The sequence below is a fragment of the Bacillus rossius genome, assembly GCF_032445375.1.
Source record: "Bacillus rossius redtenbacheri isolate Brsri chromosome 9 unlocalized genomic scaffold, Brsri_v3 Brsri_v3_scf9_1, whole genome shotgun sequence".
NCBI lineage: Eukaryota > Metazoa > Arthropoda > Insecta > Phasmatodea > Bacillidae > Bacillus > Bacillus rossius.
In genome coordinates, this window is record NW_026962012.1 from 12,087,810 (window position 1) to 12,109,811 (window position 22,002).

At 40.4% G+C, this 22,002-nt stretch overlaps 1 protein-coding gene across 2 annotated transcripts in view; it reads right to left on the reverse strand.

Moving 5' to 3' along the window:
* Positions 1-1,168: 1,168 nt before the first annotated feature.
* Positions 1,169-22,002, reverse strand: part of LOC134542684 (WD repeat-containing protein 48) — a 51,593-nt gene continuing 30,759 nt past the window's right edge. Inside the window, exons 7-13 of one of the 2 annotated variants that reach the window (XM_063387139.1) lie at positions 10,220-10,405; positions 10,018-10,125; positions 9,824-9,926; positions 8,518-8,674; positions 5,479-5,670; positions 4,605-4,772; positions 1,169-1,600 (exon numbers count right to left, since the gene is read on the reverse strand). In XM_063387139.1, the coding sequence (XP_063243209.1) occupies positions 1,513-1,600; positions 4,605-4,772; positions 5,479-5,670; positions 8,518-8,674; positions 9,824-9,926; positions 10,018-10,125; positions 10,220-10,405 (1,002 nt within the window). In that variant the 3' untranslated portion in view covers positions 1,169-1,512. Of the gene's footprint in view, positions 1,601-4,604; positions 4,804-5,478; positions 5,671-8,517; positions 8,675-9,823; positions 9,927-10,017; positions 10,126-10,219; positions 10,406-22,002 lie in introns of both variants that reach the window. The other variant, XM_063387138.1, reaches the window with a different exon arrangement.

Below are 22,002 nucleotides of genomic sequence, written 5' to 3' on the forward strand. Positions count from 1 at the left end.
TTTATTTCAACAAATTATAGGTTGCAGATTTAATTTACTTGAACATAATTTAGCGCTGTTGTGTAGTGATCATGCAGGGCCGCAACTAAAAAAGATGTAAAATAACATTCTGCTCGTGTAACACTATTATCACTGTTCACAGCAAAATTAATTTTTTTATTGGTAGAAATGCACTTCACGTGTTAGTTGTGTTTTTTTGTAGCGACATGTTTCACAATGTCTCCTCTTCCACTATGCAAGATAGAAAAATCAGCACGGCACACGCTACAAAATGAAAAATTGCTTCCTTTACGTGACTCGAGTATTGATGAAAACTTGTTACTGTAAGCTTTCGTAAAACTTGTTTTGTAACTTTTACAAACAAAATCTTGGGGCCCCAAAAAATCGTGAGGAAACACTATTTTGGCGTGAGGGCGTGAGATGGACCTTAAAATCGTGAGCCTCACACCAAAATCGTGAGCGTTGGCAGGTCTGTACCAGTCTAGTTAAATTTGTCTATAACGTTCCTGGTTTCCTGTTCTGCAGCCGAGATCTCCTAGGTTGTCATGTGTCAAAGCACACACATCAAAGGAGTGAAAACTAGTTAAGAACAAGACCACAGAGTAGTGTGCCACACCGCACACTAAAATCAGTGGCACCATTGATTTTGTTTAGTTTCACCTCATGCAGTCTGTTCGTGTCCTCTTGGTGAAGTGGGCATGAAATGAAGAACAGCGTCTCACGTACACATATGGGCAGTGGCTGGAAGTGGCTCAGTGATATTGTTTGGAGGCAGAGGTTTTAGTTCTTCAACTGTCCACCATGAGGTTCACTTAGCAAGGTGTGCAGGTGACAATAACTTCCTGTCATATTGTATGCACACAAGCCTTTATCACTTCACAATGCTGAAGTATAAAAGATTTGGTTTTGTAATGAAAACTGGTGACTAAAATAATTTATCAATGAAAAAATTTTTTCTTAAAACTGTTTTTTTCTCCTTCATTTATAGACTACTTCATAGAATAAAATTATTTTAGTAAATTTAATGTTGCATGGTATTAATATTTGAATTAATGCCACATTAATACTACAAGGAAAAATATAAATGCTACAAGCAGGAATTATAAATTATATTTTCCACTGTCTCTTCTTAAAATATTTAATCGTAGAACTGTTATAGGTGCCATCCTTTCTGAGTATGTATGTATTTATTAGGTTTTAAACAAACAAATAGAAATATATACATGTGTACAACCACATTACTAACATACGGTATACTCTCAAATACAGTACACACTGCCGCAATTCCAAGGTAGAATGTGTGAGATGCTGTCGGGTGAGCCCACCACTGTGACACATGCTGGCATGCGTTCCACTGCCATCACCAGCACAGTCATCGGCACACTTCCCACGCCACGCCACGCCACGCGACTGGCACGACGGGCTAACAGACTAGATGTACGACTCTCTTTGATCAGTTGCTGTTCCTTTTCCGAGTCAGCCAGGAGACACCCGGACAACTCCGGCCCTATTTCAGCGGGCGGTAGTACAAGGTGAGGTCAGTCGACGACTTCCAGATGAAGTGACGCACAGTTCGCAGGTCCATGTTCGAATCCAGCACCTGTCACATTCCACGTTTGGTCAGGGAACCACCCACAGACAACATAATACAGTGATGGTCCATGTTCGAATCCAGCACCTGTCACATTCCACGTTAGGTCAGGGAACCACCCACCGACAACATAATACAGTGATGGTCCATGTTCGAATCCAGCACCTGTCACATTCCACGTTTAGTCAGGGAACCACACACAGACAACTTAACACAGTGATGGTCCATGTTCGAATCCAGCACCTGTCACATTCCACGTTTGGTCAGAGAACCACCCACAGACAACATAACACAGTGATGAAGGTATTAGGAATGTACTAATCAAGGTGATTGATATAACCCCGTCATTTTATCAGTAAATAATTGGTACAGTAGTGTCTCGATTAACCAAGGTTCCGTAACATCCGAGCCAACCTATTCTAATGGGCACCTGACTGTACAAGTTCCTTGACTGCATGATACATGATTTAACTGTTCAGTTAATTATGGTGTGACATGAAAAGCTGAAAACTTCACCCAAAAAAATTATACTATTGAAGTACTAAAAACCAACACCATTTAGATGCTGAATACGATATGTCCCATAAGTGACCTTTCAAATGTACTTACAATTCAGAAACAGACATACAGAAACATGTAAACGACAGGATGAAGCAGACGAAGTAGACGAGCAACGTGAACTCTTGAGGCTACTACCAATTTAGTGTCACATGATAAAAACAGGATGGTTAAGATGACATCACATCAACTGAAAGGCACCTGGAAAATGGAATCAGGAAAAAGGAGGGCTTGAGCGCTAACGTCAAGGCACTACTCTACAAGATGTCACCAGCTGACGTCATTATGCTGTGGCATCTGTGCAACATGATGAGTCCAAGATGCGAGCCAGTGAAATACGCAATGCTACCTGAGGCAGGGTCTACATGGATGTAATGCGGCTGACACATAGGAGCCCAAGCAACAGATCTGTCGTTCCCGCCAGCCTGAAGAATGCATGAGGTTAGATGAGATGGGTACGGAGCAGAAACGGAATGAATTGGTGGGGGAAACAGGAACACCCCGAGAAAATCCACAGGCCACGGCAACATTTTCACGTTTCCCACTAGCGAAACTCCAGGTTTGACCCCCCTCAGCCCACAGTATTGAACCCAAGTCGTCTTTGTGGGAGGCACATGTTCTGACCACTCCACCACCATGCCTCTAGAAGACTGTTAAAGACTTTTGTCAAAATGTGTAAATCAATTTTTCAAGCATGTTTAAAGTGTCCTTGCATTGTAGAATACATTAAACAGCTGCTGTTTTTGTACTTGGAACAGATTTTTGTTATAAAATAAATTGTTTGCAGTACTTTTTTTAATGTCATGACAACCTTATCACGATTAAAGAAACAAAAGTTGTCTCCTAGTTGCTACTGAAGTAATCCTTTTTAGTATCTCAGAGTAGACAACCTGTTTTTTTTTTTTTATCTGAGTTAATCGAGGTTGCTGTGGTCCACATTACCTCAGTTCATCTTGACTTTACTGTATATGCAAAATAAAGACCAACAAAAACAGACAATTAATTACACGTTGTTTATCCTATTTATAAATTGAAGATGTTGAGGATTAAACATTAACCAATACATAACAATAAAAGCTGAGGGGGAGGTACAAGTAACCAACCAACTCTCTCACTTTCCATCTCCTACCAAACGCGGAAGAAGAAAAGTGGTACTGTATCTCAAAAAGGAGTGTTTCAATCATCAAAGGTTTAATGTTATTACACTCACAAAATGGACCAGATTTTTTTTTTATAAAACATAAGCAGGAAATCAACACATTAAAACAAAAGAAGGAAAAAAGGCGGACAAATTAAAATTACATTATTTAAAGATAAAGCACAGTTTAATTTTCCTAGTATAGCTAACTTTTTGATAAAAGAGTTTCAGTCAAAAGCTCATTTGGCTGTGATTATTTTTTCGTTGTACAGGGAATAACAATATGAACGTATAGGTAAGTAACATCGTGTTATAAAATTTTCTTATACTCAAAACTCATCTCTTAACCAGTCTAATATTCAGAGCTGTCTACTATTTTAGTTTATCAACTTAGTCTCAGTTTTGCACTCTAGTGTTAATGTTATATATGCTTATTTACAATTGGAAAATTCCAAAAAAACGAAAGAATCTGGTTTTAATTTTACAATAATTCATAATATGTTATAAACTGAGTGTGAATGTGTGCTGTAAAACCAGGCATTGTGATTTAATTTTATATCAAATTTAAAATTTTAATTAAAGAGCAAAGCATCCCAAAAAATTAAACTAATTTCAATTGTTGGTACAACTTAAAATAAAGAAAGTGTTTTCAATTTTGTGAGGTACTTTAGAGAAACAAAGCACGTTGGTAAGAATATGTGAAGAGACAGTAGGAATACGCTGGGAAACAATCCTAGCTAGCTAGCCAGGCTCCCAAAGGCAGTCGATATCTAACTAATATCTAATAAAATTGAGAACTAAATCCACACATATTTTCTTGATGCACATCCGATTAGAATATTAAATTTAAAAATTTAGGTAGCTCCTGTTAATAATCAAAACCAGTGTAAACCTAGGAAGCAACGTGTAAATATGAGATGATTTCACCACTACTTCATCGATAAGTTTTTCTTTTAATTTCAACTGTATTGTAAGAGAAAACTGATTTTTCATTATTTCTTACAAATATGTCACCCCTTGATTGTAAAAAAAAAAAAATTAAAGAAATGAAAACAGCTGTGAAAAATGTACAAAATGAAATACAATGTAACCTCCATAACACCAACTTGAAAGGATTAAAAATTTCAGTACATTGGATTAATACTGCTTGTATAGACTTAAAGTAAAAATGGACAGAAACACAGGTGACGGGCTGCTACTTGCAGAAAAAAAATATTGCAAAGGGAACGCAAACAATCCGATTCTGGACTATCAAACAGATAGTTTTGTCGTTACCTAACATACGTATTCTGAATGTGGAAGATGGCAGTGCAGTACCTGGTCGTTGCACAGCAGCTCCACCCGCTCCTCGGCCACGGAGCCGGTCTCCTGGGGCTCCGTGTCGGGCCCCGCGGCACCCGGCGAGCCGGGGCCCCCCGCCACCGACCCAGACTCCGAGCCCGCGCACAGCACCTTCTCGTAGACGTGCTCCGCCACCTTGCGCACCTGGATGAAGTCGTTGGCTATCAGGCGGTCCCTGCCGGCACAGTGCACCTCCCTGCATCTCCCTGCAGGTCCCACGCTGCTGACTCACCATCCATTTTCACACTTACAAATATACCAAATTAATGACTATTAATTAATAATGAATGAATCAATCAATAAATGAATAAATAACTTAAAATCTATTTTCAAACTTATAAATCTACCAAATTAATGAATGTATTAATGAATAATTAATGAACGAATCAATAAATGAATAATGTATGAAATGAACGAATGAAAATGAATACATGAAAAATTAATGAATAAAGAATTGATATAATGAAGGGTCCACCAGCTGTTAGCAAGCAATCCCCAATTTTCCCATTTCAAAAAAACACAATGCTCAAATATGCTTGGAATAAAACTCTGACTGCCTTGCTGGAAGACGATTGGGAAATTCCCATCACTATGGCTTCACTAAATCCACCAGAAAATAATAATTGAGTTTTATTACATCTGATAGTGTTGAGAAGAATGATTGTGAAAAGTCAGGTAGCTTGAACTATTTTGGAGTCACACATTTGTACTCCTGTATGACTGTCTAGCTAGGGGCTGAAATGTAGTTTATTTGCAAAAATAACAACAGCTGTTATCCTGATAATGATACAGAACTATTTGAGAGATCAATACCAAACTTCTCCATAGAAATGAAACCACAGAAACTAACTTTTTAACGCTCTTTATTCCAGACGACGCATGCGGCTGCAAATAGAAAGGTATCTTGATGAACTTGGGAAGGTTCTTCTCCACAACAATGTCGACAACCCACGGTGGTACAGTCTCGTTGAGCAGAACACCTTCCGTTTCTCCTCCTGCGTCTCTAACAAGAAGTCGGTACAGGGTTCTTCCTCCAACTTCACTGCAAAGCACCACATCAGCATACTTTACCCATTTCACTTTTAAATATGAATCAGGCAGTAAAACTCTTTCAAGCACAATGAGTCCAAAATAAAATTTAGTTTAATTCCATGTTCTTCGAATACACATATTACTCTCACTCTTTTTAGAGAAAAAATCTTTACATTGCAATATCAAAATGAACTTAATTTTCATGTTCATTTCACAAAAACTTTTGGTTTATGGCCATTAGGTTAACCAGGAAAAATGGCACAAAAAATTTTCAAGTTTTTTACAATGAAAAATTAAAAGGCTGTGACCACAAGCACACGCAGTAACATATAATAAATAAACCTAACACTATTCACAATCAACTTTAATGGTACATCTAAACTTTTCTAATATATGCAGCGCTGTCCCCTTTCTCACACTTCCCCTCCCCCTCTTCTTTGTCATCTCCATCTCTCTCAACACCAACATTCCTTCCTCCAGCCCATTTCACTTCCTCCCTATCCTCACTAGGAAGGCATGCCACCCTCTTTCCGTCCAACCCCATTACCTACAGAGCTTCCACCCGTGATCTCTCCTCTGATCTGTGCATAGTTCATATTAGTCTCATATCTTATTTTTAATTAAGTCACTTGCAATCAATAATGTCATTATTAAAAAGTTAATTTTTTTTGTGTATAGTTATTGCCTTGTCTTGTGATGTTGTAGTAGGTGGTGCCTGCATGTTAGTGGTGCCCACATTGTGTTTGGCGGCTACATGTTGTAGTGGCTCATACCTGTAGGCGGTGCCTGCCTCTTGTATGTTGTCCTGTACTTCTTGTGTATCAGTTTTTTGTTTGTGCCTGCCCTAAAAGTATTTAACATGTACTGTTGGCCGGCACATTATAACCCATAAATTAGGGATGGGGCGACCGAATCCAATATCCGCCGAATCCGCCGAATCCTAGGGATTCGAAGATTCGGCGGGTCTGATATAGGATTCGTCAAAGGATTCGGTTTTTTACTATTTACGGGAAAAAAAATACAGTAAAACTCACTTACGAGGACCCGCATGGTAGGTTTTTCCGTATAAAGCGTTTAAATTGCCCGAGGTCTCATCATTTACGCCATTAAATGTGTGATATAAAGTCCGTTAAAAGTTTTTCTGAAACTTTCTGCGCACGTAAATATGAAAAAAAGACAAATGAACAACAACATACGAAGAAATATGGATGATGTACCATAACTACAGTACAAACCCAATAGTTATTTTAAGATAATTACCATAATAAGAACTAAAGATTCTTTGTAGATACCATAATTACTACAGAAGCATGATGGCTACCATATTTGCACTATATTTACCGTAACAACCGAGATGTATATTTACCGTGATAGTAATGTATTATTTATTTATGACATATTAAATTAAAGAACATTGTTGAAAAAAAAAGGATGTTAAACTTTGATATGTACGGTTGGCACATTTTGCTAAGAAATAATGTGATGTGAAAGAATGCAGTACTACTACGAAAAGTGAAAATGGTACTCGTGGATTTTTAGGTTATGTCAGTCTCTTTCGTTTTTCAGTAATATCGGCCGAAAATTAACAAGCGTACTGTATCGGAAGTCGGCAGAAATGCCGATTCAACTAAATATTGGCAAAATCGGCTTCTTCAATACAGCTCTACATTTAATGACATGAGTAAACATATTTCAGATTTCAGGATATTGAAAAAGACTTTAATTTCCATGTAGGTTTATGTGTGTATGTTTTTTTTTTTGCAAGTGTAAATTGAATGAAGTAAAATGCTTTTATTTTTATTACTTTGAATTGATTAAACTTTAATGACCAGTTACAGATATTTGACACTAATTTTGAGGTTAAGCAATTTTACTAAAGCATTCCAGCCAAGCAGGTTGCCAGCGAGAGACGCTTCTCTTCTGCTGGAAACACTATCTCATCTCCAATCGTAGAGCTAATTTAACTCCTGAACGTGCAGAACAAATTATTGTTCTGCATGATAGATTAAAGAACAGAATTTAATACTCTGTGACAATCTCTCTCAGAATTATTGTGCTGAAAAGTGGAAATGTTGAAACAATGTGAATGTACTTTTCAAACAACATGATTTTTGGTGCTAAGTTTGTTGAAGCTCAGTAAGGACTCCAGAAAAATTGACAAGGATGAAATTTTCCCAAAGATATGTTACATTTACACAAACATATACTTGGTTATGTTAGTTGGATGATATCAGTTACTAATAAACCAATGGAAACAGGTAAGATTCAATAGAAAAAAAAATGTTATTTTTTTCTAGCAGTGCAAAATGTAAACACACACTGTCAATACTTACCCAAAATTAATAAGCCCACTTCATTTTAATACTTTATTCAAACATTATACTAAGTTTAAGATAAAAATAATTTCCCAAAAGTGTAACTGTACCACAAAAGCTCAAGCTCGGCTCGAAGTAAAATTCTTAGGCTCGCAGACCTCTAGCTTATTTATAGAAAAAATCCTAACCGCTAATCTGTACTAAAACTGAAATTTCTCAAGAAAAATTTTTTGTCTTTATATACACTTAGGCTATACCAGAAATGTACCAAACTACATGTGATAAAGTCAAGGGACTTTTAGTGCAAGCAGAATACATCTCACTTACATTAGATATGTGGACATCATCTGTTAAAAGATTTGGATTCGGGTTCGAGATTCGGCAATTCCAGTCGAGGATTTGAGTTAGGATTCGGATTCGAGGAAATCAGGATTCGCCCCATCCCTACCATAAATAAATACATACATACACGTAAATAATTAATGAAAGCCAGTTGATGGTGGGAATATACATCTATGCAGACGGCCGAGTACGACACGCACCTGAATATGACCGGCGTGTGGCCCGGCACGGAGAAGTACTCGTTGCCGCCGCGCATCGGCCCGCCCGCCGGGTCCTGGCACTCTGCCTCGTCGTCGCCCTGCAGCGGCCGCCACCAGTGCTCCAGCAGCGCTTGCAGCAGCAGGTTGCCGTAGTTCACTGCACCACACGTCAGCCTTCCAGGGGACACCCGCTCCGTCCCACACCCTCCCGCCGGCGCGCCACTCTCCGGGCGACTGCCGGGGCAGCTCCTCACCGTTTCTCACGCCTCAAGTCAGTGCGTTGCTGGGAAAGCCCAGCCCGTGGACGCAATACACGCGGCAACAGACTGGAACTTTCGCCGGGCGCTGCCTTGCCGGCAGATCAGAGCGAGCCTCGAGGTGGCGTGACGTGTCTTCCCGGACTTTTGGGAGAGGAGCGTTTTTTTTTTTTTTCAGTATTTTTTTCCCCAATGTGGTCAGGCACACTAGGTCGGTTAGCCCACAGGGGGTTTCCTCCCGTCGTTTCGGCTCGGCGAAAGTGAGGTTAACTGCATGGTGCGAGTTACTAGTTGTTTAAAAGGGAATTTAAAATGTTGCAAATTGTGAGACTTTGTACATTTTCACGATTCTGGAACGGCAATTAAAATACCAAATTAACGTGTGCTATTGCAAAAATTCACTCAACCAGACATTCATACGGAAATGCATTGCATATAGTCACTTTGCGTAAGAAACAGTAAAAGTAATTTACATTATTATTTGTTATATTATTTCTAAATTTTTAGAAATACAATTTTAAAAATTTGACTAAGGTATATTAAATAATGTCTCAGTCACTATATTATGAACATTTCTTTACAGTTTATGCAGTTGGTATTTTTCACTGTTTGTAGTGACAGCCATGCTTTAAATAAATAAAGGTTTTGTTCCTATCTAACTTTACAGTGATGGTGATATATTTACGATGTACGTATTGAAGTCAAGAACGTTATTAAAATACAGGATGTTTAAGTTTGTTATGAATGGCTGGCATACATAGCAAAAAAAATTATGATAATTCAAAGTATGTAGTACCTAAAATGAAAAACGAGAAGGGTACTCGTGGATTTTTAGGTTATGGCAGATACTTTCATTTTTCCGTAATATAGACTGTACACTAACAAGCATATTGTGAATTGGCAACAATGCCAACTAAATATATCGGCAGAATCGGCTTCTGACAATTTGTATTGGCAAAGCTCTAAAATAAAAATAAAAATATGTATTGCAAAGAATTTTTTCCTATACGCATCAAAAAATTTCCCCAATTGACACTTTTAACACCAACCTTTCTGATCCACTGTGTCATTTGGCGCAAGGCCTGCCTCACGCGCAGACACCCACGCGGAGAAACAATCATTTTCGTCTTGACCCAGATGAATGGTCAGCATCTGTGAAAAGAATTTTACTAATTGTTAGACTTAACTGCAACCAAAAACAGACCAAGCTTTCAATTATGAAATCAGCAATAACACTACTTACACCAGTTTTAAGATCCACGTTAAACCAGTTAGGAACATAAATCATTTTAAAACGTTTCTTAACTTCCTCATCGAAGTCAACTTGGCCAAGTTCTTCCACTTTGCATGCCTGGAAAACATAACGTCTACTGATAACAAATAACTATAACCACATTGTTAACTTGACAAATACGAGAGCAAAAATCCCTCTGCCCGGAACTTACCTTGAGAACATCATACACCATCACATTACTATCTGTATCTTTGGCAAGAATGTGGCGTTTGTCGTTCAGAATGTGGTAGTGCCGAACAGCTGGCCCACCCTTGATGCACAGATCAGGCTTCAAACTCTGAGGCTTGAGTGCTTCGTCATCCGCAGTGTCCCCTTGTGACTCTCGTCTCACGATTGGCTGTGCACACGCAATAAAACTATACATACAAAAAAAATCAAAACCTGTTTCAACTGCACTGCATACTAACTAGCTCACACATTAATAATGACTGCTCACAAACCCCAATATTCAAAATTCAAAACACTGATATTGATTAAGAGCCCATTTCCTGAAAATTTTATTAAAACAAATTTAACTAAAGAGAAAGAATTATATTACCACCCCATTAAGAGTCGTCGCCACATCTGCTATAACGCCATAACATTAGTATTACAATGTTAGAAACATAAAATATGTGTTCTGTAAAATATTCTTTAAAAACTGTTTAACAGTGATTTAAATGTTAAATATAACTTCAAAAAACTGTGGAAAAAACTGGAAAATGTATAAGTTAAAGTTAATCATGTAATCAGGTTTCCTCATATAAATGTGGCTAATCACACCAACCAAACATCTCTTTACTTTACTTACTAAAAAGCACAATTTCAAAATTAAAAATTTTCAGGCTTATAACTAAGAAGTAGATTCTGAGGCACCCAGTGATTTAAAGTTTCACATCAGTTGCCAAACTTTGAATCACATTCGAAGCTTCAAATGAAAAGAACAGCAAATTTACTGGCAAAGTCAAATCAAATATTAAGAAGGGCATCAATCAGATTTGCTCAGTAGAAGCTTCTGTATGAAAATTCCCGCTCTTCAAGTTTACGTCCTACAGACTTTAAAAACTCAGCAAGGATGTGCTTTATATTACACAGACATCAACTGAGAAAGGTAGCATGATAGTAATTTAGGATGGCACAAGAAACAGGGATGACTAGTTAACTGCCACAATAAAATGCTGATAATCACAGGCGCAATATGTGAGACTAGGATTTATTTCATAAGTTTAAAATATCTCAATTAATTCTAAGTTGGCCAGTGCAGCCAGTGTACAAAATCTTCTGTGTAAGGCTATGGGTTAAATAAACTACACCTATCCCTCACTTAGCACCACTAATGTGTTCCTAAAAATGCTCGTGTTATTCAAAATCGCGTATTCTGAAGCATTAGTTTCCATAAATAGTAAGGCTAATTTATTTAATGTGTTCCAAAAGTGTGTGTTTCGTACTGAAACTGTTACCAGATAACATGAAAGTCAAAAACGATAGCCGGACGTCCGATGACGCCGGTACCAGACGAACCACTGAGTCTTTCCTGATGGCCACCAGGATCGCTTGAGTTAATGGCAGCGAAATGGCGCCATATTTGAATTTTGAAGCGTCCAACACTTGAATTAGTTAACATAAATCTAGGGTAAGCACTATTTACAAATCCAACATACCGCCCACCAAAATGCATATTTTAAACATTTATTGGGCGGGCAACGGGCACAGCTTCACCACAGGCCGTAGAAAGGTGCCTTGTTGGGTCTTCACCTCAGCCACTCTCACGACACCATCTGAGCCAGGAAAAGTCTTCACAATACGGCCTAACTTCCAGCACAATGGTGGTAGATTCGGATCTTTGATGAGAACCAAGGTGCCAACACTGAGGATGTCTTGGTCAGTTAGGCTCTTGGGTCGTTGCTGCAGCTGTTGTAGATAATCCTGGTGCCAGCGCTTCCAGAATGACTGATGCGCTTGCTGGATGAGTTGCCATCGAGACAAACGATTTAGCTTGAGGTGGGACAAATCTGGTTCGGGCACTAGTGCAGGAGGCCCCAAGACTAGAAAATGACTGGGTGTCAGAGCAGCCATGTCGTTTGGATTATTTGAGAGAGCACACAGAGGCCGTGAGTTGAGAATGGCCTCCACTTGTGTCATGAGAGTGTATAATTCTTCATAAGTGAGTACCTGAGCACCTACACTCTTTATGAGGAGAGACTTCACAGACTTTACACCTGCCTCCCACAGGCCTCCAAAATGTGGTGCTGATGGGGGATTGAAATGCCAGGTAACTTGGTGTTCAACCAGCGACTGAGCAAAGGAGTCATGTGTATCCTTGCTTGACATGAAGGCTCTTAGTCCAGTCAACAAGCGACTGGCACCGACAAAGTTAGTCCCGCAATCGCTGTGAAGGTCAGAGCATCGCCCCCGACGAGACAAGAAACGGCGAAAGGCAGCTATGAAAGCATCTGTCGTCAGATCAGAGGCCAGCTCCAAGTGGATTGCCTTGGTGGCAAAGCATACAAACAGGCACAAGTAGGCATCCTGGATGCGGGCCTTCCGCAGTCGGGACATGGTGATTTTAAAGGGTCCAGCATAGTCGACTCCTGTCTTGAGAAATGGCTTGGCTTGTGTGACACGATCGACTGGAAGATTACCCATGGGTGGGTTTCGAGGCACAGGGCGAACTCGAAAGCATAAAGTACACTTCTTCAGCCGTTGACGAATGAGGCCCCGAGCACCTACAATCCAGAAGTCACGTTGCACAGCAGACTGTAGTATGGTGGGACCACAGTGCATCAGATGGATGTGAAGGTGGTCAATTACAAGGTCTGTCAATCTGTGGTGTTTGGGCAGTAGAATTGGATGTCGTTGGTTGTAAGCCAAGTCTGATAGTTCCAAACGTCCGCCCACCCTGAGAATGCCAGCAGGATCCAAGAAGGGAGACAGCTTGAAGAGTGGACCCCGATATGGTTGGTTAGCTTGCAGAGCTTTGATATCAGATGCGAATGCTGAAGCCTGGGCTAAACGAACCCATACCATCATGGCATCTTTAAGCTCATTAGCATCTGGTGGACTACGGGGGGGAAGTTTCTTGAAGCGCAAACGTTGCACAAAGCGGAGACAATAGGCCGTAATGCGTTTGACCTTGCTTAAAGATGAGAACCTTTCCAGCAGCGTAGTGTCTGCCAGAGGGTTGACACTATGCAAGGTAAAGATCCGTTGTTCCATCACTGTTTCGTCCATGCTGTCCATCAAGCCGGTGAGTTGTGGCCATTCCTCTGGTGGCTTATACAGCCATGATGGACCGGTCCACCACAGCGAGTGGTCAGCTATCTCACTTGGAAACAAGCCCCTAGAGGCACAATCAGCCGGGTTGCTGTCTGACAACACATGATTCCAGTGCTTTGCTGGGACAAGGTCATGGATTTGGCCGACACGATTTGCAACAAAAGTTTTCCATTTATGAGGTGATCCACGGATCCAGTGGAGGACAACTGTAGAGTCTGTCCAGGCAAATATTTGGTCTAGGTTCACATGAGGTCCATAATTTTGCAAGATTCTATGCATTGTGCGAGCAAGCAGCAAAGCACCACAGAGTTCCAGGCGAGGCAATGACACTCTTTTAATTGGGGCTACCTTTGACCTTCCAACCAGAAGGTATACAGATACTGAGCCATCAGGTGAAGTGGCTCTGAGATAAACAACTGCCGCATAACCTTGCTCCGAACTATCAGAGAATCCATGGATCTCTAGTAAGAGTTCTCTTTGGGTCACTGGGACAAATCTTGAAATAGTGATGCTAGCCAGACTAGGAAGCTCTCGCTGGAACCGCTGCCACGTTGCAAGGATGTCGGCAGGAGGAGGGTCATCCCAATCTATGCATCGAATCCACAAGTGCTGAATGAGGCATTTTGCAAGCAGGACCACAGGTGACAGCCAACCTAGAGGGTCAAATATTCGCGCCAAGTCGGACAGTATGCTCCGCTTCGTAGCTGTCGAGGAAGTAGGTTGAACATTGTAAGCGAATGCATCCACTTCAGATTGCCACTGCAGACCCAATATTTTGACGGTGGGAAGTCCACAAGTGTTGTCCAAGGGGAGAGCCTTGCTGCCCTGCACCAAGTCTTCGGAAAGCCAAGAGAGCAGAGATAAATCATTACTGGCAAATTTTCGCAACTGAAAACCACCAGCCTTGAGGAGGTCAATTAACTCTCTTTGCAATGAGATAGCCTCACGTGCATTGGGTGCTCCAGTTACAACATCATCAACATACGTGTCTTTTAGGAGGACTGATGATGCCCGAGGGAATCTATCTTTCTCATCTGCAGCCAGTTGATGGAGTGTGCGGATAGCAAGGTAGGGTGCAGATGACACGCCATAGGTAACAGTGTTGAGCCTGTACTCACAAACTGGATCATCATCAGATGGTCGCCACAGAATTCGTTGACAGTCGCGGAATTCCTCTTGAACTAGAATCTGACGGTACATCTGTCGTATGTCAGCAGTAAATGCAACTGCATGATCTCGAAATGAGAGAAGAATGTCAGCTATGTCTCTCTGCAGTTTGGGTCCCGTAAGTAATTGATCATTCAGAGAAGTTCCTTTGCTGTCCTTGGCCGATGCATCAAAGACCACACGTAACTTTGTTGTACTACTGTCTGGTTTCAAAACTCCGTGATGCGGAATATAAAACGACGGTGTAGTCAACTGGGGTTCTTGAACCATTGACATATGACCTTGGTCAATGTAATCTGACATAAATTCTACATAGGATGCCTTAAAATGAGGGTTTTTGTTCATCTTGCGTTCAAGGTAGTGAAAACGTTTTAGTGCTTGAACACGTGATTCCTCAAAATGAGGTGAAGGCTCCTTGAAAGGTAAGGCCACACTATATCTACCATTCTCATCTCTTCTGCAAGTCTCGAGAAAGATCTGTTCACATCGAATGTCCTCAGAGGAAGGCTTTGGGGGTACAATAACCTCTTCCACCTCCCAAAACTGCCGAACTGTGTCGTCAAGTGTTGGTGTAATAGAATGAAGTGATACACAACTGAGCGATACTGCAGATGTAGGTACTCTCCCCATCACTACCCATCCAAAGACAGTGTCAATCGCTACAGGGACCTGGGTACTGAGACTTAGTGTGCGTCCGCTCAGCACATAGGGAAACAGATCTGCCCCAATTAGCACATCAATAGGCCCAGGCTGTGCATAGTGAGGGTCAGCTAGTTGCAAATGGGAAAGATGATCCCATGAATGAGGGTTCAGTTGTGTTGTAGGCAGTGAGCCAGTGATCTTAGGCAAAATGAAGGCAGTGAGTGACAATCGCGGACCCTCCTGACCAACTGGTTTCACTAAACAGTCAACTACTCCCCTAGCGACATGCACTGGTACCTGGGAAACACCGTAGACTGGCAGAGCTGCCTTTCGACGTATTAAGCCTAGCCTCTTCACACAACCTTCTGTCATGAAGCTGGATTGGCTGGCAGAGTCCAAGAGTGCTCGAACTGTGTGAGTCCTGCCAGAGCTGACTGGAATTTCTATGAGTGCAGTGGACAGCAAAATCGTAGATGGACTATCTTGATTATGCAGTTCGGATGCAGCCAAATATTGTCCAGGAGATGAAGCACACAACGCATTCACACCATCATGGTCTGGTGACTGTGGTCGCATGTCACTAAAATGAAGTAGTGTGTGATGTCGAGAGTCACAAGACCGACAATGAGAAGACGAAAGGCATGCACTTGCATGATGAGACGTTCGCAAGCAGTTCAAACAGAGGTTTCCTGACCTCACCATCTGATACCTTTCCTTTGGAGATGACTCAAGGAACTTGGGGCACTGGTAGATTTCGTGAGGTCCACTGCATATGACACACTTCACTGACTTGGAAACAGTGTTTCCTGCGAATGACTGATGTTGCACATATCTAGAAGCTGGCTTAGAATAAATAGACGACTTGCTCTTAAAGGTTTTCCCAGACGTCACTAGCTGTGACTCAGCTGCACGGCGATAACCCTCTAAAAATAACAAAAACTCGGTAAGCTTGGGTAACTCTGCTCCCTTGTCATTAATAAACAGCTCCCACTGGTTACGCAAAACCTTATCCAGCTTAGCTTCAATGATATGCAGCAACAGCGGGTCCCATTTTTCAACATTGACATCCAGCACTCGTAATGCCGCAATGTGCTCTGCCAGAAGAGACATCATCTTATTCACTGATGCTGGGGCCTCTAATGACACAGATGGTATTTGCATAATTGCTTCAATGTGCAATGAAACAATCAAGCGCTTGTTACTGTACCTCTTAGACAGTAGTTCCCAAGCAATACTATAGTTCGAATCAGTCAAGGGTAATGCCTGAATTACTGCCAACGCGTCACCAGACAAAGATGACTTTAGGTAAGATAGTCTCTCTACATTGGTGAGACTTCTGTTGTCTACAACTAGAGCCTCAAACAGATTTGAGAAGCTGAGCCATTCTGTTGGATTACCCTGAAAGTGGGGTAAATCAATAGCTGGCAGACGGGGTGACGACCCAGCTGCACATTGATTACGTGTTTCCTTGTTCCGGTTCTTAGAATCCTGCACTAATGTGTCCCAGATTGCATTAACTTCATAATAAAGATCGTCGAAGTGATTTAGCCTACTTGTATGCCTTGTGTCATCAAAATCAACTTGCTCCTTGCATGCCAATTCATAAGCCAAATGGTCATCTTCAAACCCATTACGAAGCTGAGATAAGTCCCGACAGGTTGCAAAGAATAATGACTGCTTGGAAGTGTCTGTAGTAACCCTTTTGGCCAGATCCGCGGCACGCTGTAATCGGTTTTCGGCACGCTCCAGACGTCGCTCCAGAGCTGAAACACTGTCAGTCATGGTTGTGTTTATTCTACTTAAGTACACTCAGTCAAAAATGGAAGCACCAACTAAAAATTTAAATGTAAACGATTTTTCAGCAAAAAATCGATTCTGAACCGAGTGGTGTTTATAAAATCGATTTTATAACTAAAATCGATTCTAAACCGAGTAGTGTTTAAATAATCGATTTTCAATGTCCTGCGAATCGATTTTGTATCGATATGTGTAGTAATGCCGAACAAAGACTTGGCAAAATCTATGTTAACGGTCTACTTAATAATTCAAAGTCATTTTCACCGCCAGTCTTAGAAAACACGCAATCTTATAGCAGACCGGTCATTATCAGTATCTGGTTACCGTGGAAAGATAAGAAATAATAGTGCGGCACGACACAAAAGGCTTCGTCAGCACCAACACCGTCAGTGTGATAAAGGCAATTTTTATCTTCCCTTACGCACTCAGTTCTTATCTTCCCTTACGCACTCAGTTGTTATCTTCCCTTCCACTGGAAGCTAATAGCACATTAAGATGATAACCCGTTCACGTTTTTATGGCGGGGCAACGACGGACAAAGGAGACTCGGTACAATGAACGACGCAAACAAACACTCCGAATCTCTCCACGTAACTAGAACTGAGCCCGATAGCTCAGTAATCGCGGTTAGCGGATTGATCCGGCCCGGAGGACCAAATGTTTCGTACTGAAACTGTTACCAGATAACATGAAAGTCAAAAACGATAGCCGGACGTCCGATGACGCCGGTACCAGACGAACCACTGAGTCTTTCCTGATGGCCACCAGGATCGCTTGAGTTAATGGCAGCGAAATGGCGCCATATTTGAATTTTGAAGCGTCCAACACTTGAATTAGTTAACATAAATCTAGGGTAAGCACTATTTACAAATCCAACAGTGTGTAGGAAAATATACCGTATATACTCGTGTATAGCGCGCCCTTTTTTCCCCTCAAGTAAAGGCAAAAAATAAGGATGCGCGCTATACACGGAAAAAAAAAAGGGGGGGGGGGGGTGTGGCGGGGAGGAGGAATGGAAGTCGTTAACTGCCGGGTGACGGGTGACGTTTCTGGCCAGCCCCCACACATATGCACAAGCAACAAGGCCTCTCTTTCACTCACACACACACACACACACACACACACACACACACGCACACACCCACCCACCCGCACGCACGCACGCAACCTGGTCTCTCGCACACACACACACACACACACACACACACACACACACGTGCGCGCGCAAGCTCGCACATCTCTTGTTTATTTTTAGACCTCCCCCTCTACAGAAAGCCAGCGCAGCTAGTAAAATAAAAGAGAGAGAAAGAATGTTGTCGCCATTCCCCCTCCCACTTCCTTCGCTTCCTCGTCGCAGCTGCTATCGGTGAGTCATCTAGTCCTCCGCGTCCCGTTCCTGCCTGTCTCCCTCCCTCCGCCCAAGTACCAGTTGTGATGATACAGCGCTTCATTATCTTCCGCTTCATTATCTTCCGTCTACACAGCAGAGTTTAAGTATTTTCCTGACGCATCACCACACATCAATTTAAATTATCATTTGTTTCACACGTACAGGTACCACAAAATGTTAGTAAAATTTATTTATGGGGGGAAAAAAAAAATTTTCTTTGGAATTTGTTGCAAAAATCGTGGTGCGCGCTATACACGAGGGCGCGCTATACACGAGTAAATACGGTACTTTACATAATATAAATGCGTAGAATAACACTAAACGATAAATATGTCACACCATTTATCTTTACATGCCTCCCATTGCACTTTGTATAACAAATTCAACACAGTGTAACAGGAGATACGTGGTTATGTACTTTATCGTCAGTCGGCTGGCTGACTGCCCGCCCGGGCGTGACCTTCAACTCATGTCACGTTCCTTTCCAAACCAACCATTAATGACAGTGAAACCGATGTTACTGTCTGGATAATTACATTTTAATTTTTCAAAAATTAAAGTGCTTATTTGTGTATCACCACCTGGTTCACACCAATCCTGCCAGGCCTATGATTATTGTTTTTTTTGCAACATTCGTTTAACAACCTTTTCCACGTGAATCATCTGTTCATTTCTGTTTTGGTATCTAATGTCAAATATATTCCCGCTATTACAACCAACAGCATCAGACATATAAACTTTTTATAGAGTCCCTATTTCATACGATTGTGCGCACAGTTTACTTGCTTAAAACTAAAGTGCGACCAACATAAGTGTGGCCTTCATGACAATTTGCGCACCGTAATACTTCTAGTTTTGTCTTAAATACTTGAACACGATGCATTATGCTCTCACTTGGAAGCCTGATTCCACTATGATTCCAACTGTAGGTGATTACGTACGTACAGTTACCGGCAGATGAATGGGCAGACGCTTTTGTTTGTGTGAATTCCCTGCCACTGGCTAGACTGAGTTCACGGTCCGGTCTGTGGCCAGGCGACAACGGTACGGCACGGCGTCATACTTGCGAATGTAAAAAACATTTGGTCCTTTACACTCCATAGCCACAACATAACTTGCCATAGCTGATGTACAATAGGCAGAATAGCCCATAGCATAGTCAGACCTGCGCACGCATCTCTTCCCCCCCCCCCCCCTCATATTCCTAACTAATGTGCCACGGCACATCTGTTGTTTACAGAAGTTGAAACAGACTTCGTGGCGTCATGCACGATGACCTTGAATACTAATACTTTGAAATAGCAAATATTTGTTTCCTTATGAATATTGGACATAGCATACCTTGTGAGTTTATCATATACCAACATTCACTGTTGAAGTTAAGACATTTCTGCAATATAAATACCCTTTTTTTGCTGTTATAATAGGGCTTCATAATCAAAAAAATGAACAATAAGCAAAGTTTTAAACATGCAACAAGTATTCAAAGTTTTTTTACACAACTGTCTCACTAAACAGTAACGGAACAATCGCATGAACGATTCAAAACATGGCACATTTGTCATTCCAAACTTGAAAACAAAATATTATTTGTATTCATTTTGTCAAATGCAGCAGAAGCGGGAAAAAAATAAACTAACATCAACAACCATGACCTACAACACTACAAAACATGGCCACCCTTTTGATATGGGGCCATGGGCATTAAAAGAAGTATTCGTCGTAGTTTCAATGCCGTATAAATCAATAGTCACAATTGATCTAACACCATGTGATACAGTAGCAGCTGACTTGCTGTATATATCTATGACAAAACAGATGTTGGACACATAAGTCATAAATATATAAAAAATGTAAATAATGGTTTAAGATTACAGATGAAATCAGCAAAAATTGTTTTTATATAATTGCTGTACTAAAACAGAATTTACGTGGCTGCCGTTAACGAAAACTCGTAAATATCTAGGGATTAAATATGTAAATATGAGCTCATTCTATCACTAATTTGAGAATAGATAATGGAAAAAAAATAACATTTTACATAAAATAGATTGCAATGGATTTCATGGTATTTTGCGGTCCACGAAAATCTTCTGGATCAATTTGCAGAGTAGCAGGTTGTGGAAAATAAGGTGAATAGGAACTGAAATGAAAGGTTTGTTGGTTGGTTAGGTTAAGTTAGGGTAAGTTAGCTACATAATTAAAAAATTATTTAAAATATTTTAACAAACATTTTCTTTATAATTATTGTAGCTAACTTACCTAAACCAACCCTTCACTTTAGTATCATTTGTCTAATATTCCAGAAGTGACATGACGTGAAAATGTTTTTTAGTGGGATTCTAATTCTCATCCCTACTATGTATTTGAATTCAATATTCGTATTTATGAATTTGATATTCATTTGACAGATAACTAATAAAAGGATAAATAAAACATCAGAAAACTCATAACTAGTTTAAAAGTGGCCAGCTCACATATAAAATAATGATTACTTTCATTTCAGTCTTTTTGATGTTAAAAACTCTGAATTATACAATTACAAAGCTTATTAATTTTCAAATCAGTATAAATAATTTTTTTACATATGTTTTAATCAGTTTACAGAGTACTTATAAAACTTTATGTATTGAAATAAAACTACCTTATATATTTTTATTTAAAATTCCACAAGAAAATAAAATGAACTTTGAACACAACTACAAATTGTGTTAATTTGCTTTTAAGAGTGTGTACAAAGGTAGGAATTTTTAATTTTGATTTTACTAGGATTTACTAATATCAAGAATCAAAATTTCTTGAATCAAAAAGTTTATAATTGTATCATAATTAAAACATTTAGGGAGTATGCTAAATTGTAAGAAACTGATTTAGGTGCCAACAAAAGGAAAAAAAAACTTTAAACTCTAATTGTAAACTTTTACTGAGCTTATATTATAAATAAGTACTTTGCCTCTGTTTGTATATAATAGTATGGTATTGTAAAGTGTTTGCACTCCCGGGCTAAGGGTTTTTTGATGTGTTATATTTTTACCTGGAAGGTATTTTTATTTGTGTAGAGAATTTAGTTTGTGAAGGTTGGTATGGCCAGATGTGTTTTCTTTTTGTTTTGTTTTTTTACTCTATGGATAACAATGGTGGATGAGAGTGATGATGAAGCTTAATATGTTTGTATTCCGTGGTGAATAAGAATAAAAAAAGAACTCTACCAACCCAAGGCTCGACTTGAAAGATCCCGAAGCATTACATAATTGGCGCCCGAACAGGGACCTGAGGAATAGCAGTACTCGGGGAACTTAAGCAACGGATAAGAAATTGAAGTCGGCTTGGTGAGTGGAGAAGCGGCGGCGGCTGACCACGAGTTAGAAGGTACACATCCTCTGTGCCGTCATCACGAGCATAAAAAGGCGAATTCTGAACTGATACTAAAGTACTTGATACTTTTCAAGTGTATTCGTTTGCCGTTCCTGATACAGGCGTGTATCAGTGACAAAGTATCAGGTTGATACTTTTCGACCTACCTCTACCACGAGTACAACAAAAGGAAATGGCGGCTTTTGAAATCGGCAAGCATCGCGGGAGCACTTAACGTGTAATCGACAAGGAATAACAGCAGCAGGAGGACATAAGGTCAGCTCCATCCAACCCCAAACTGTGATAAATGAAGTTAAAGTGTTAATATA